This window comes from Mugil cephalus, chromosome 17, assembly GCF_022458985.1.
Source record: "Mugil cephalus isolate CIBA_MC_2020 chromosome 17, CIBA_Mcephalus_1.1, whole genome shotgun sequence".
Lineage (NCBI taxonomy): Eukaryota > Metazoa > Chordata > Actinopteri > Mugiliformes > Mugilidae > Mugil > Mugil cephalus.
Genome location: NC_061786.1, coordinates 1,356,699 through 1,373,485, shown reverse-complemented (window position 1 = coordinate 1,373,485; position 16,787 = coordinate 1,356,699). Strand labels below are relative to the sequence as shown.

At 41.1% G+C, this 16,787-nt stretch overlaps 1 protein-coding gene across 2 annotated transcripts; it reads right to left on the bottom strand.

Annotated features, from left to right (window-relative positions):
• Positions 1-3,804: 3,804 nt before the first annotated feature.
• vrk1 (VRK serine/threonine kinase 1) lies at positions 3,805-14,458 on the bottom strand. Of its 2 annotated transcripts, none has more exons than XM_047611957.1 (13): positions 14,367-14,458; positions 13,642-13,801; positions 13,476-13,531; positions 12,333-12,402; positions 11,639-11,726; positions 10,699-10,807; positions 9,976-10,068; positions 9,293-9,425; positions 8,658-8,778; positions 8,416-8,474; positions 6,330-6,499; positions 4,750-4,834; positions 3,805-4,168 (listed from the first exon to the last, which is right to left on the bottom strand). In XM_047611957.1, the coding sequence occupies exons 2-13, from the start codon at positions 13,799-13,801 to the stop codon at positions 4,002-4,004; spliced, it is 1,311 nt and encodes a 436-aa protein (XP_047467913.1). In that variant the 5' UTR covers positions 14,367-14,458; the 3' UTR covers positions 3,805-4,001. The 2 variants fall into 2 exon arrangements, with proteins under 2 accessions (XP_047467913.1, XP_047467912.1); XM_047611956.1 differs by lacking the exon at positions 14,367-14,458 and adding an exon at positions 14,153-14,305.
• Positions 14,459-16,787: the final 2,329 nt, after the last annotated feature.

The following is a 16,787-nucleotide window of genomic DNA, read 5'->3' as shown; positions in this document are numbered from 1 at the left end:
TTCCCTCTTTCTGTGCAGGATATTTCTGAGCTGCAAAATTTAGGACAACAGCGTCCAGGGTGCACCAGTCGGACTGCACCAGTCTTTGTCTCCATTTGCTCTGTGTCTGTATTGTAAATGTATTAGAAGCTTAAGGTTTGTGAGTCTGGCTCACATACAGAGGCCACAGAGGACAGGATGAAGCATGTCTATCCGTAGCATTCACACAAAGCCTGGTAATGCAGCACCGTCCCACAGGGTTGTGTGGAGTTGGGCGGCTGTTTATTTCTGCTTTAGAATGTAACCGTCATGAAATAATCTGAGCAAAATAGATAGCGGTCTCAATCAACCACCTGTACCTTCTCTCTCTTTTGCTCGATTAGCCGAGGAGCAGGGGCTGCTTTAAGACAGTGTGCCCAAGTTTTTTTTAATTCAAATCATCACCAGCCACATGACTGTCTGTCTGCCATTTTACTCCTCAACAGGTGGAGTAATGGCCTAAACATGAGATGTTTGCTGTCGGCCACAATAACAAAATGAGGAAGTGCGTCATTAAAGTGGGACCATTAGTCACTCCCTCGCTTTTGATCTCAGTGCAGAAATGTTGCTGGAAAACAGTGCATTCACAACTCACACTGGGCAGTGATGCATTGTGTAGCAACAATGGTTATAGCCAGGGTCACATGTACTTAGAACTTAAGATAAATGTCATCATCCATAGATGACGGACAGATGGATGGACAGATGTTTGCTAATACACTGTAATAATGTATTATAATGACAGAAACCATACTTGAAATTTTTTGATTTGAAGTATTTTAGTGTTTTAGTGTTTTAGTTTGGCTCAGGTCCCATCCACTAACACGGAGGGGTGGAGCTTAAGACCTATACTGCAGCCGCCACCAGGGGGAGCTCTGCTTGCTTTGGCTTCACTTTTGAGGAGTTGTTCTGTTGTCCATCTTTATGTTCAGTCTATGGTATCATCTTACTCATTGCATATTTTAACACTTAGGGAAGCTGACAAAGTCTAATGGTGTGAGTTTTGTTGTATAACAACCGAGGGATTGCTGCATCTTAAAAAAGCTAGCCTGGTATTTCAGCCATGCAGACTTCTGACTTGTCGTTCACATACTAAGTCGACCATTGGACCTTGTATTTAAAGTGCCTTAGCTGTACTTAATGCTTCCTACCATGGCTCCTCTCCCACCCCAAGCCACCAAAACACTGACAATTGTCAAAATCACAGAAAACCTACAGGCCAGGGAAACTGTTATTGAGTTATTGGCATCCAGGCCTGTGGAGGGTTGGCACCCATATCATGGGAGGGGTGGTTAGGCCACTGCTGCGAGGCTTTCACGCTCTGGCAGCTCGCCAATCGGAGGCCAACCGCAGCAAAGACACGGGCAACAACTGCCTGCCAGGCCGGCCACCAGACAGCGCAGGAGCACTAAAAGAACACGGCCGGCTGGGCTCAAATTGTCCACCTCTCTGCAGGCAAAAAGAAGGTAGTCCTGTGTTTAAGTGCTGGTCCTCCCCCCGTGCCATCTCTCCAAACCTGGCCCCCCACCTACCTACATCCATTTGCTATCATTATGTACTACTGCCCCCTACTGTGGGCCCATGGCTGTGGCGCCCCCAAGGTCAATGACTGGGAGGAGGGTGGGGGAGGAGATGGAGAGGAAAGCCAGGCAGGGGGGCTCTTTACTCCTGAAGAGGCTATAACAATCGATAGCAAACCACCATCCGCCACAGGGCCCCCCGAAGGTCCTCGCAACACTAACATTAGTGGAGATGTCTTCCTCCGTGGGGAGGGAAGGGAGACGAGAAGGGAGGGAAGCCTGTTGGGAGTTAATGAGGGAGGTGGGGTGGGTCCCATTGGGGATGGTCCATAAGCTGGAGGACAGGCACGGATGTGGGGAAAAGGGACAACTTGTCAGCAACACCTCAAGTGTGAAATGTTCTCCTGCATACTCGCTGTGACGGAAATATACATCTGATGATTTGACAGAAGTTTCACAACTATCTGAAAAAATACGTCAGAAACCTGACATTTCAACAACAGGACAAAGATGGAAGGAAGGCAAAGCGCTGCACCTACTTGGAGAGCAGCGATTCAGATTTCACTTAACACTTTAAAGGTTTTATAAGTCAAATGTGACTTTCACATTTCTACTGCTCAAGTGCCAAGAGTTGCGTATTGTGCACCTGTTGTCAGCTTCAGTTACTGCAATCAAATACAACAGGTCTTCAACACTGTTTAGACCATGGACCCCAAACTGATGACAGTATTAAGTAGGGACCCCTACCTACTATATGTGTTCTATATTAAACTTGGCCTACTACTATTTATAAACATTCATTATTATTATCATTTTGCATTCAATATTAAGCTATTCAAATAATACACAAGTTCAAATATAATAATAATAATTATTATTATTATTATTGTTGTTGTTGTTGTTGTTATTATTATTATTATTATTATGAATAATAATTTCGAACATGTGCAGCAGTAGGGTGGCCAACTACCTTAAACTTAAACGTACCTGACATAAACATATCAGCGTGCATCTGGGATTTCACATGGGGACTGAATAGGCTCTTGGCCAATTGCAGGCAACCTGACAGAGTCAGCGTGTAATATGCAGCCTCGTGATTGGCTCAGCAGCGACAGGGGTGGGGCCTACTGTGTATAGGAGGCTTATTGATTGAGTAAAAACCAATATTTTGCGATCTCCCTGCAGTACCTCCACAGACCCGCTAGGGGTTGCAGACCCCCTGTGGAAGACCAGTGAATTACAAGAAAGAAAGGTTATTTGACGCCAAAAACAATTAATAGGTCACCACTTATCTATGTCTAATGTAATCCATTAAGCGGAACAACTTTTGGGTTGGCATCAGGGAGACGCTAGCGTCCACTTCAACACTAGAACAACTGCAACAACTAAAATGTAATGCCCCAGTAAAAGATATGACAAATATTTTAGCAATGGATGACCAATGTGTAACTGCAGACTTCTCATCAAAAAAGGAAGAAGTCAACACTAAATGGCAAGTGTTTGAAGTTATTATGGAATATACTGAAAGTGTAGTACAGACGTGGAAAAACACATTTCAACTGTTAGTAAAATCATTCATTACAAATGTATTTGTAGAGCACTCAGATACAACAGGTTATTTGAAGGCACTATACATAGCAGAGAACAACAATTCCAACAATTCCCCATCAAGCAAGTAGGAAATAGGTTCTCCTGGAACATGTAGCTCTGTCATACTTCATTATAGTAGTAACAACAACAATGGCAATGAGCATGAATGGCAAAATACACTGAGTAGGTGGAAACAGAATGGAAATAATACTCTATTCATATCTACACCTCCCCAACACAGTATATACAGCAGGTATTCAATAGCAGAACCTTCATGAAAAGAGGATTTATTACGGTTATTATTTATTATGAAGTTCCCACATGGTGAACAGATGATAGATCAGTGGATGATGAAGTTGTTAAACATAGAAATCACGCCTAATCATGGCCCTCAGTCTTACTTCACCGATCAGCCACAACATTAAAACCACTGACAGTAGAAGTGAAGTAAATTCAGTGTTCTGCTGGGAAACCTTTTGACCTGACATTCATTCATGTGGATGTTAATTAGACATGTACCCCCACCCCATAGCAATGACACTCCTTGATGGCAGCAGCCATCCCTAACAAGATGCAGCCTGACACAGGGAGGTTTACACAACATTAGGATGGTGGTCATATTGTTCTGCTTGATCGTTATATATGGAGTGTGTCAAACATCTACAGAATCGTGTGATGGACTCAGTAGAAGCCGTTTATTGCATAAAGACAACAAATCACTAATGGAGCTATGGGCTCACTCAAAAAAGTTCAAAGTCTTCAATTACAAACAAGAAGGTATCCACTTAATTTCCTCTTTATTACAAATAAACATAATCAAATCATATAAAACTTAAAGAACATTTTTTTACGAATGTAGAAGGAGGTGACTGTTTACATGTTGGTTATCTTCTTTCTGCCTCTGGATTTCTGGGTGGGTATAGGTTGCATCGGTGTTTCCATCTCCTCCAGTTCTGCTTTAGGTTCAGCCTTTTTTCTTGTGCTGGGGACTTTCTTGGTTCTAGTGGTCTTTTTGGGGCTTTTCTTCGCTCCATTCATTACTGCAGGGGAAAATGAAGCAGAATTAAGCAGGGTTGTAAGGCAAATCCCCTAACAAAATACACTACACTTTAAAATTTAGCAATCAAAGCCACAGTGGCTGGAAAGCAAAGATGTCGCTGGTTGGATGTATGCTTTCTGCAAGACTGTGTGCAGCCATTTGTTTTGGTAAAATGTCACATCTGTCTGTGTTTTATAGCACCACACAATTATACGTTGTACCACAACGCTGCTCTTTTCAACTGTGACAAAAAAGTTTTCAACAAAGTTTAATTAATAACTTGTGTTTGATATTTGACTTTAATTGGTGAAAAATGTGATTATTGATTGATTATTTACATTTATATAGTCTTACATTTACAACTGGGGCTTGGGTTTGACACCCACGCTCTGAATATGGGGTGATGTGACACTTTCCATTTTTTATGGCTGCAACTTGTCCATCTAAACATGTTTAAACACAGGCCATACACTGCTAAGAGCTAATACAGCTAGAGTCAATATATCAGAGGCTGACATATCACAGGTTCATAGGGAAGGAAATGGAATTCTTCTTATTTACTTAAATAAACATAAAAACTACCTTTTTTCTTTGTCTTGGCGGGACTTGCATCAGTCTCACTCTCGTCCACTTCTACTGTTGCTGGTTTCTTTCTCTTGGTTGCTTTCTGGAACAGAAAGGAACAGGATAAATGAAGTGAAGCGCTATCTGCTTTTTCTAAACTGGAAGGTGGCTGAATTTGGAAATACATGAAAGCTGTCCTGTATTGCTTGTTCTTGGGACTTCTTAAGACTTAGTAGTTTCTCCTAGTACCCAAAAGTGAAGAGGATGTCAAAGCTCTCAAAAGAGGTCTGAAGTTGAGAGGAATGAAGAGACAAACACTGCCATGAGGCCTTGACTTTTCATAACCTCCGTCCTCCTGCAAGTTGCAGTTATCACTCCACCATTTTACCAGCCACCTTGAGACCTTGCACACATTAATGCATTAAAACGTCAGATTATATGTTAAGCTGGTTTAACACCAAGTTGACTTCCTTCTGATCAAAGCGCAAACCTCAAAAGTGGGGTTAACAAAAATGGTTTCTTAGAACCACTGTTAATACAGAAAATCATTTTCCTTCAACTCTTCTGTTATAGCTGTCCTCTGCAGAAATCAAAGTAAGCATGAGATTTGCTGTAGAGGAAAAAAAAAAAAACAGTAAAGGTGGCCGCTGTGGGAGTCATGCACTTATCAAAGGCAATCAACTCCTCCATCCGTCCTCCTCCTTCCTGGGCCTCCATAATGAAGCTACACTCAGTCTGAACTATCACTCACCCCGCTGCCCTGCTTTCCATTTTTGCCTCCTTTTTAACAATTGCTACCTCATGATCACCATGCGACACCCACTGAGGTGAACAGATTGGTGGGATAATTACGTACAATAACCAGCGCCGGGGCCCAGTAACCCTTCGGCTGGAAACACCATGTCCCCGGTGGCATTCCATATGCACAGAGAGCGAGTGTCTGTTTGTGTACGTGCATGAGCACGAGTGAGAGGTGATGTGGAAAGCAGAAAACAAATATGTAGTAAATACAATATTGGCCTTTTAGCAGTGCATCATGTATGTAGAGCCTTCTGCAAGATTCTCATTTTATAACTCATCAGACTCAATAAGAACTCTTATCTGAACCTGTTGTTGTTGTTGTCGAGTGAAAGTCAGACGTCAGGGGCAACTTAAAATCTACTCCTAACCGAGAGTAGTCGGAATGAATCTGTGTTCCTCCTGTTATCCTGAGGATATTTTTATTTGGATTCTGGATGGCAAATTCTACAACAGTTTTTTTCACAAGACAGGGTTTCCCGTGCCAAACTGTGATGACATCTGTTTTCATTGCATTCTCACAGAAGGGGATACCCGTTGCGAGCCACGCTGCTGTGGTCAGCAGGGCTGACCATGTCCAACCAATGCCCTGCCCTGTACTCAGCACCTAAACTGAGCTGGAGGTTCAAGAGAAATTATTTGTATCCTCTAAAATCCCTCCGTGTCTTTTGAGTTTAGGTTTCACTGCTGTGTCCCTGTTTTATACATCAAATATCCGCATCACTGTACAGCCTTCTGTGGAGCAACTTAAACTGAAAAAATAAAATCAGCCAGTTATTACTCTCTCTGTGTGAGCTGACCTTGGCAGGAGATGCAGCTGCTCCACTGACAGGTGTGAACTCCAGCTTGTTGTCGTCTTTAGCCTGGATGGTCTTCAGTCCCGCCTGGAGAATGGAGCGCAACTTCTCGTATGGAGGTTTGTCTTGGTACCCCATAGATTTAACTTCTTCCATGAACCTCTTGATCTCATCTGTAACATAAAGATGCACTAGCTCACCAGAACTCTAAACACATCTTCCTTCTAAGTCAGCATGTGAGAGTTGGCAGGTCAGATACATTGGTTACATCCTCTTTGCTATATTACATGGTGATATTCGAAGTATTGTGTAGTATGTTTCCCTTGCCTTTATTCTGTTGGTTCAGTACATGTGACATATTGTGACATGTGTCATTTATGATGGTTAACAGTCAAGACTTTATAAACAGCCTTGGCTCGACCTGAACATCTCTCATCCTCAAGTTACATCTCTGTTCCAACACACTGACACCCCAGTGTTCTGCTCTGGTATTAGCGTCAGGCTTAATTCTGTCTGAGGGACTTTCTTCAGACTGGACTCAGTCACAATCCCACATGCAGATGGAGTTGTAAAGAACAGTTTGGTTGTTCTAAGCGGGGCAGAAGGAAGGAGGTGTGACGTCTCCTCTGAACCAACACTCTGCCTTCAGGTCGAAGTGGCACCATTAAAAAGGCAACTTTTACCACAGTGAGACAACAAACGTCAAAATCGCCATTTACAGTCACTACTAAAAATATTTGCTGCAGTGTCTGCGTTGGACTTTTTACAATCCTAATGAGAACCAAGTAGGTCCTGCTTGATGGACTATAATTAGATCAAAAACACTGATATGTGAGAACAATGACCATACTAAACAGACCAGTAGAACAGAATATGATGTCAATCATGCTCATGCTGACTGACGCCTACTTTACCACCCTGTTGAACCTGATACAGACACTCCCTGTGCCTGCATGAGCTTCTTCTCACATTCCAGGGATGTGTGCATTCTAAATTGCCCATATACTCATTTTTGTATTGAAGTTTGAAACCGGTTCTTTGTTTATAGATTTCCTTTTAAAACATGTCATGATTATGTTTCAAAGTGTAGCTTGAGATTTTGGATGTAAATGACAATACCTGTGGAACCTTTTGCCATTTGTGGCCACAAAAAGTTCATCCTCTCTACTAGAGTGGAGTCGAACTCGAATACAGTATTCAGAGGGTCACAAATAATGTGTGTGTTTGTTTTTTTATAAATACTTATTTAGAACAAATAGTTTTTAAATTATTTGTATTCAATAACAAGAAACAAATCAAACAGCTGCTTTTTCTCAGGTGACCGCGCTGAATATTTGCACCTGAACCTTGAGCAACGTTGAGGAGTCAAAGAGAAAGGTCTGACTCAGGCTGATCGACTCTGCAACAGAGGAAACTCTGACTGGACGAAACACAACTTAACTGCATCACTATTTTTGTCGAATACATTTAAATTTTTTATTTTTTTTTATCTGAACTGGGTTGCAGCGTATAAGTTTTGGGAAATAGAGTATGAAAGGGAGATTATTCCGTTACGTTACAATAGTATTGAGACGTCTACAGTCTGGTTCTCTCATGTTAGTATTTGTCTGTTGGCTCAGTAATTCAGACAACTGTCTATTGGTAATAGTAAATGGTAAATGGTCTTACTTTTATATAGCACTTTTCTACCTATTCTACTTATAATACTCAGAAAGCTTTACAGTCACAGACACATCTACCCATTCGCTCACATAAGCACACACACATTCACACACCAGTGCCACGCACTGGGAGCAACTGGAGGTTCAGTGTCTTGCTCAAGGACACTTCGGCATATGGCACACACAGGGGATTGAACCGCTAACCACTCTACCTACTGAGTTAGGTGACACCTACAGTCACCCCTATTGTCTCCCATAAGCACCACTTGCATATCAGAAATTAGAAGTGTAACTCAAAAAACTAGATTTTTAGACTTTTGAATTTTATTCGAATACAAATACATTTTTCCCTCAACAAATACAAATACTGGATGGTTTACACAACCCTACTCTCTACCATCTGTGTGTATGTGGTGTTTCTTTCTTACCTGGCTTGTCTTGAGAGGAGAAACACTTGTTCATAAACTCAGAGATGTTTTCTCGACTCCTGGAAAGGGGGAATGAGTAGCATTACTTTACACACAAGTTGCTTTACTCTATCTGCTTCAAAAGTTAAAGCAAAAAACTAAACTGGTAAATAAATGTGGTAAACTATTAATGTTTAACTTCTGCTTACACAAAGCATTCCCTGAAAGAGCTGATAAACATCAAGTCTCATCAAGTCTCTCACCTGATTTTGGAGTCTCTGACATATGAGGGATCCTGCAGGTTGTCCTCCCAGGGCAGCCGCCCACACAGCCATTGGACCATGCAGTAGCTCAGGATCTCCAAATCGCTCCGCCTACATGCATCTGAAGCCAAACAATCACAATCAACAAAACGTTAAACAGCTGAAGTGTGATGTAATGTTATATAAAATGATATACATGTATAAGTATAATATACACTATGGTTTGAACTTAAAAATGCAGAAAAGAACTACTTTGACATTCTGTAAATTACATGTATTTGCTTTATTTCCACAGGAAAAAAAACTTTTGCACGTGATGAGATCAATATGAAGGCCATGTTTAAGGTCATGCGTATTTGTATGGATTACATAAAGCAGTTGAAGCTTTATGTCAAGCTTTATGTCAGTAGCGACTTTGTCTAGAGGCAAAATCTCTTGATCTTTATCTCACTGAATAAATATCTATCCCATTTTTTTATTGCAGCATGCCTACATGTCTATGTTCAATGTTCTTTATTTGTCTCATGAAAGTTGTGTAATTAGTGCAACCAAAGTCAAAACGATCCAACCTTAGTTAAAAACATCTTTCACAACAGCGCAGCATCACAGAACCGATTTCCTAGTTGTGTACGTACATGCTCCTTTGTGGGCATCGATGCTTGTGAATTCAATGGTACCATTGTGACATCTCTTCGGATCTTCCTTATACTCTTTTAGGACACCGTCGGGTGCGTACCTGTACGCCAGGCCATAATCTACTAAGTAGACCTACAGTTCACAAAGACAACAATTCATGGAATGCACAGCAATATGCACAGAACAACAACTTCACTGAGCTGATACTCTTACTGGCTATAACAAAGGACTGTACAGTAAAACCAAACAATTTCACAGGAAAACATAAAACAACAATATTAACATCCAATATTAAAATCCCAAGGGGCAGATTTTTTAATTGTGATTTATAAATAGCCCTTTAATAACACCACCAATGGTACATTATTAATGTTGAAATTAAAATACTTGCCCCTGCCCCCACCTTGTTTGGTAGACAAGACTCTTCACTGCTACCATCTAATCTCCCCAGTTGGGACACGCATATACAACCCCCCCGCCCCCCCAGGCCTTAATTGAATCTAATGATGCGGCACAAGTGTGTTAACACCAAAACACAATCACCTCCCTGCTTTCAAAGAACTGCGCTGGAGTCACAGTAGCAACAACAAATGTAGTGCTGAAATTTTTAAGTCAGTGGTAGCACTTTAATTACCCCAAAATAGAATGAGATGACGATTTTAGCCAAGGTGCTTCAACTGACCTGGTTTGGATCACTGTTGCTCAGCATGAGGTTAGATGCCTTAATGTCAGCATGTACGTACTCATGGTCGTGGATGTACTCGAGAATATCCAGCTAAAGAAGCAAAACGACAAACAACCGTTGGATCCAATTTGAGCAGAATCAAAATAACATGTATTAATCCATATGTCAAATGGCACTGTCCTCCCCATCTGATGACTTTTCAGTTGCAAACCACCACCATGTGTGAATCACTGGTGAAAGAGGAAGAATATAACCAAAGCCCAATCTAACAACTGTGTGGTTACTGTGTCCTGTAACTGCAGTCAGAATAATGTGTAGGACAGACTGCTGACGAATGAACCAAACTGTAATGCAGAGGCCTGTAAAACCAAAACAATAAACTGAAATAATATTCCCAATTGGAAATGAACAGTAAGTGACGCTTTACTGTCAACTTCCTCAAAGTCATTATAAAAAAATATTTGATCTCTGCAGAGCATCCATTAAGAGGCCTTGGGTGGCTCCTTCTCATGCAATATATTTACTCAGATTTACTGTTTATCATTTAACTTCAGTTCAGAGGGAAATCATCACCTTCGTGCTTCAGGCTCGCTTTGGAGGTTTCAGGCCCGATTTTGTTAAGTGTCTCGAGACAATTTGTATTGATATTGACGCTATATAAATAAATAAATTGAACTGTGAGCACAGTGCAAAAATGTATTTGTGACATTTGTGACCAACCAGTCGAAGACCGAGCTGCAGGACCAGTTTCCTGGGGAATCTCTTTCCACATGTTTCAAACTTCTTTTGCAGGTCTGTGCCAAGCCGATCAATAACCATGAACCGGTACCTAGAAGGCACAAAGGATTTCTTCAGAACTTCTTAAGCATCAAACAAGCCCTCTAACAAACAGCTTTCATTATCCACAATAAAAAAAGAAGTTGCTGACTCGGCCAGATTTCTTTTTGAAAACTAAGCCCAGAGATAAAACATTAACATACAAAATGACATATACGTATAGCAAAATAACATAATTGTCAAAAGATTAAAACACGGCAGCTAGAGAATTTTTGACCCTGAGATGTTTTATTTCACAGGGAAGCATACATAGTTTGACTATATACATCTCATTTTAGTTTATTTGATTTCACATGTTTTCTATATAACATCAAGAAATCTTCCTTCGTAAGTGGTGCCACTAAAATTAAATATAGATCATAGATCACAATCATGTGGTCTCACACTTTAGAAGTTGTCCAACATAATTTTTGACTTTTGACTTTGAATTTCATCTGGTGGCTGTGTGCAATTAAGCCTTAATGGTACTTTATTTTGACTGCTTCTGCACTTGGCACTCAACAAGTCTTTATCGAACAGCTTTAGAATTAGAGAAGGTAATGAAATTCATTTTACCATTAGTAGGAAATCTTCAGAGTCTGTTGTTAATTCATTTAGCTACTCATTTAGCGCATTTAGTAGTCATACTGAATCCTTAAGAAGTGTTTGTGTATTGTTTGGTATCGAGGTAACAGAAATGAAAATTGTAATCATCTTTAGGATTTAACTATCAAACAAGGAAGCAGAGTGTAGGGGCAGATTTTTCCCTCTTTGCACAATGTTACAGTGTTGAAACTACAGCTGAAGATCTATCCCCAAGAAACGAACAAGAAGTGTGTCTTACTTTTTCCCTCCTCTCTCATGCAGACCTGAGCCCCAGTATCTGGGAACACCCAGGACCTTCATCTTGTGAGACTTCATCCAGCTCTGAACTGTAGCACAAGAAGAAACTCATCAGAAATGCACTTTTCCATTAAAAATGTGCCAGCGGTGAGTATATGAAATGCTATGCGTATACGAAATGCACACCATGTAATTCAAAGATTGTTTGATTTACTTGCTGTGAAAACACTGCTCACTGCTGCTAGTGCAAGTAGGTGGTGGCTGTGATGCTTAAAGTAATAAGAGTATAATGCCGCGGTGGGGAGTTGGCGAGTGTGGCCTCAAGCTAATCTGCTGTAGGGACAAATATTTACCAACAAAGTGAGATTCCACCATGAATAAAATATGAGTCTTTGGTTCCTTAGTAATATAACAGTTAATTGTCAGGGGAGATTGACATTTGGATTGTTATTATATAAAATGCAAAGCTGTGGCCTGGGGGCCAAGAGCGATGCCACCAAAAATTCCTTCCACGGCAGGCTCCCTCCGTGCTTCTACTACTAGACAATCTTTTTAATTAAGGAAGTTGGCTTTCTTTTATTTGTTTGCCCTGGTGGTGAGACACTGTTTGTGTAATGATCACAAGACTAACTTTGGCTTGGTGTCATACTCCTAGGTGTGTGTGTGTGTTAATAGTTTATGATCATGTGACTTACTGAGATCAGGCTTCGCAGCTCTCATGTAAAATGCAAGCTCACAAAACAGTGGTCCATTCTCACTGGGCTCCTGAGGACAAAACAACAGGTATGTTTAAGTCTACATTGAATAGCACAGGTCAAAACTACCTCCACAAGCACAAGGGACTGTGTTTGTGTGGGCATGTTATTACACAGGGGCAGATAAAAAATGTTTCGGTTGCAACAGATGAAAATAAGATTTGCATGCATCTGTGAATGCTGTTTATGGAAAGCTGCTACAACAGTGGCAGTTGCCACAACTCACAACAGTAATAACAGCTGATACTCACTCCATGTCAAAATCTGAGTTGAGGAGTTTCCTATTTTCATTTAACATACCACGTGCAACACTTGCTTGGTCGTCTATAACTTGTCCGTGATCATCTATCTTCACGTAGTCTTGGTGCATTTTTGTACCACATTTTACTATTGTCTTGTAACTTCAGCATCTGCAGTACGCTAATTGCCAGAGATACTTAAGTTCCCGCAAAAATGTTTTCAGAATTGTGATGCTGAATTAGTACCAATTTCAAATAGTTTCAAAGAAGGCAAATAGTTTCTGTTATTTTCTTAATATTAAAGAAAACAGCCACAAGTAACATGTAGGTCAAGACTATAAAGCTGAGTATGTCACATCACTATTTGCTGCATTGCTCCCCTTTCACACAATAACAGACCAGAGGGGATCGTGTCAGGCACTACCTCAGTCCTGGAAATAAGTGGTGGTATCTGGTTATAGCAAGCAGGAAGCAGGACATGAATCCCATCAGTGTAAATCATGAATTCTCCGGATAATTACCTGGGAACAACCAGCCTCGAATAGACATCGCTTGGAATTTATACAAAAGAGCTAGCAAAATAAAGTCTGTTTCATGTCCGGTCTGACTGACCTGGACCTTTGGGCACAAAACTACAGTGCATTTGTGGAAACATTTGCAGAATTGGTTTCAGGGTAAGACATTTCTATACTTAGTCCAGATAACTGATGTGTGCGTTCTTGACAAAGTACAGTAAGAACACTTGATGAGTGTTAAGTGTTATATTGAGTAGGAAGTGACTTAGAAACGTCATGTCAACACTGTCAACATGAAAACATGTAAAGAGAGGATGTCATAGTCTTACCACTTTGATGACATAGCGAGCATCTGGACCCACAGGTTTTGCAGAATTCTCCTCAGCTGGGGAACCCCACCCCAAAAAAGGTTCAATACTTTGTAGCATTTAAATCATAAAATGTGCTTCTAAAAATATGCTGCTGGAGCCTAAGCCTATAATCTTGTATCTTTACCCAGATATATGAGGCCGAACCCCCCCTGGCCGATGGGAACCCCCAACTTCCAGGCTTTCTTCCCAGTGTCCGTCAGGATCTCTCCAGGTGGAAACTCCTCTGCCAGCTTCCTCTTCGCCGGGGCTCTGCCTTTCCCTGCCACCTTGGCTTTAGGAGGCATCTGAAACGAAAAGTCATTGTTGACAGCTTTTAGTGTTACTCCGTGCAGGAAAGCTGGGTGCGCATTTCCGCAGTCGATCTACATTGAACTAATCTGTATACACGCGATCCTTTCAAACTTAACAACTAATTTTGAAATCTAAATATGAAATTAAAGGATTAGCCTAAGGCACTGAAGAGAAGTCACGCAGACTGTAAAGGAAGGTAGTTTCACATTGTGAGCTTCCTCGTTGCATGTTAGTAACGTCACCCTGTGAATTAAGTATTTACCGACATCGTTCTGAGCTGGTGGTAAATTCAGTACACAATGAAAGATTCAATTAACACAAACGTTTCGCAAAAACGGAACAACCTCGTCTCCTTTAGTCACAACCGGTTCGGGTAGAGCTGGTCGTTAGGAATAGATGCTGCGTAGCTATCATGCTAACCGCCCTGCTTCGCTAGCAACACTATTTTACACCAGCTGTCACGCGATGCCGTTTGATAACGGACGGCTCTGCATTACTGTAAAGCTGTCGGGAAACGTCACATAATACTTCACAGCCGTGTATAAGACGCATACACACCCTCAACGTCGTTGTTTGTGTGTTTACTGTAAGCTAAACTGTGTGAGCTCCAAACTTCCCGCAAAACTACCGGTCAGGAAATGGCGTCGTGACGCTCTGTTATTGTATTGGTCGATGACATCCTGCTGGCATTTCTATTGGTTGGCATCTCAACTCTGAAACGCAAAGCAGTTTGACGTTTGGGTTTCCTGAACAGATACGGAAGACGTTATAGTTCAGACCATAAATGTTGGATCCCTCTTCATTTCAAGAAACTCTAAAGACACAGTAATAGGTTATATAATAGTTTTGTAGTCTTCAGTTATTAAGTTGACACTAACAAACAAACAAACAAAAAAAAAACGTTTATTTTGACAGCAATCTTGTTTGCTTTAAAGATCCCCATAGCAAGGTGCAACCGCTGATTCACTTGATTTTGATTAGTACAAAACGTGACACACACACACACACACACACACACACACACACACACACACACACACACACACACACACACACACATACCATGCAGATCACCATAAAATGATGGACTGATTTCAAATTTGAAAGAGATATGTATAAGCGGCTTTATATAAAGTCTTGTTGTTTGTAATATCTGAATAACTATGATCAGATCTATTGTCAAGAATAATTATATATATTATGTTGGGTTGCCCTGTGATGGTCTGATTGGCATATATGTTAATCATATATTTAGAGATGTTAAACATTAAATGGGGTCAAATTGACCCCAAAGAAGGGTTAAATATGAATGAAAATTCAAAATAAACTGTAATTGTCCCTATTTGTTTATTTCATCTTGCTAACATTTATTTTTTTTTATCATTATTTTATCTCTGAGCTGTAAATGCCCTGGATTTTATTTCAAAAACTGGTCACCTTACTATGAGTTGATTTTAGATGAATGCTATGTGGCTGTTTTCATTTTTAATCTCAGTGTGTGTCAAGTATAAAATCTCCAAATGAAAACAATACAGGCCTACAGTACTGTATGTGACAGTGGTGTAGTTAAATCTGGTTTTATCATCATCACCATTCAGCGGTGTGGCTCTGAGCTTCCCATCATTGGTCAATCTACAACATTTATCCTTACAAATATGGCCATACAAGTGAATTACATTAATTTGGTGCTTTATCAGGTCTACATAACTGCAACCGCTGCTCACCAGGATTAAATGAGTCCCCTCTGGCTTATTCTTTATCTCACGGATGTCAACCCGCCCACTACCCTTTCAGACGCGAACGCTGACATGAATAAAAATACACGTTAAAATTGAGTTATAATTAATTAATGTAGGCTACTTAATTTATTGGTCAGTTGGCATCTTTGGATGAAGTTGAAAACAACACAACATCTGCCATATTGGCCACCATTCCCTGATCACCCACAACATTATGACCACCTTTCTAATAATGTGTACATTTCCATTGTGCCTCCAAAACAGTTGTGACACATTAGAGAATGGACATGGGCCTTATGTCCTGTGGTGTCTGGCAACGCAGTGTTGTTAGTGGGGGCCTAGTTCCAGTCAATCCCACAGATACTTGATCAGGGTATTTGGAGGCCAGGTCAACACCTTGTGTTGTTTTTCATGTTTTTTGAGTTGTTCCTAAACTATTTTGTGTGTGTCTATGTTAAGCTGTATCCTGCTGGGGATGGCTGCTGCCATCAAGGAGCGTCATTGTTATGGTGTGGTGGTCTGGTCTAGGTGGGTGGTCGTCGGCATCCTCGTCGTTATCATCCGCTTATCGTGAAGGGGGTAGCATCTTCATCAGGGTTGTTCAGATGGCCCTCTTCCTGGCCACTTTCACCAGCTCCTCCAGAGGAACACCCAGGCACTTCCAGGCCAGACGGGAGGCGTCCAGGACCACCACAACTGACTCCTCTCTCAACATGGAGGAGCAGTGGTTCTACTCTGAGGTTGTCCTGTGTGGCTGAGCTCCTTACCCTGTCTCTAAGGCTAAGCCTACCATGCGCGAAGGAAAGACATTTCAGCCTCTTGTATCCATGATCTTGCCCATCAGTACCCAAAGTTCATGACCATAGGTGAGGGTTGGAACGTAGATTGACTGGCCTGTCAGCTTAGTTCTCTCTTCACCACTACAGACCGGTTAAGCACCCACATCACTGCAGACACCGCTCTGATCCGTTTGTCGATCTCCTGCTCCAGCCTACCCTCACTTCAGAATCAGAATCAGAATCAGCTTCATTGGCCAGGTATGTGAACACATACAAGGAATTTCACTGTGGTCACTTTGCTCAATGGTGCAACAAAATAAAAAAATAACACTTGAATAAGCATAAAAATAGAACATATGAAAAAAGAATAGAAGAATAGAAAAACTGTACTGTATCTGGTGAACAAGATCCCAAGACACTTGAACTTGATACAGAACCTCCTCCCTGACTCAGAGTGGGCA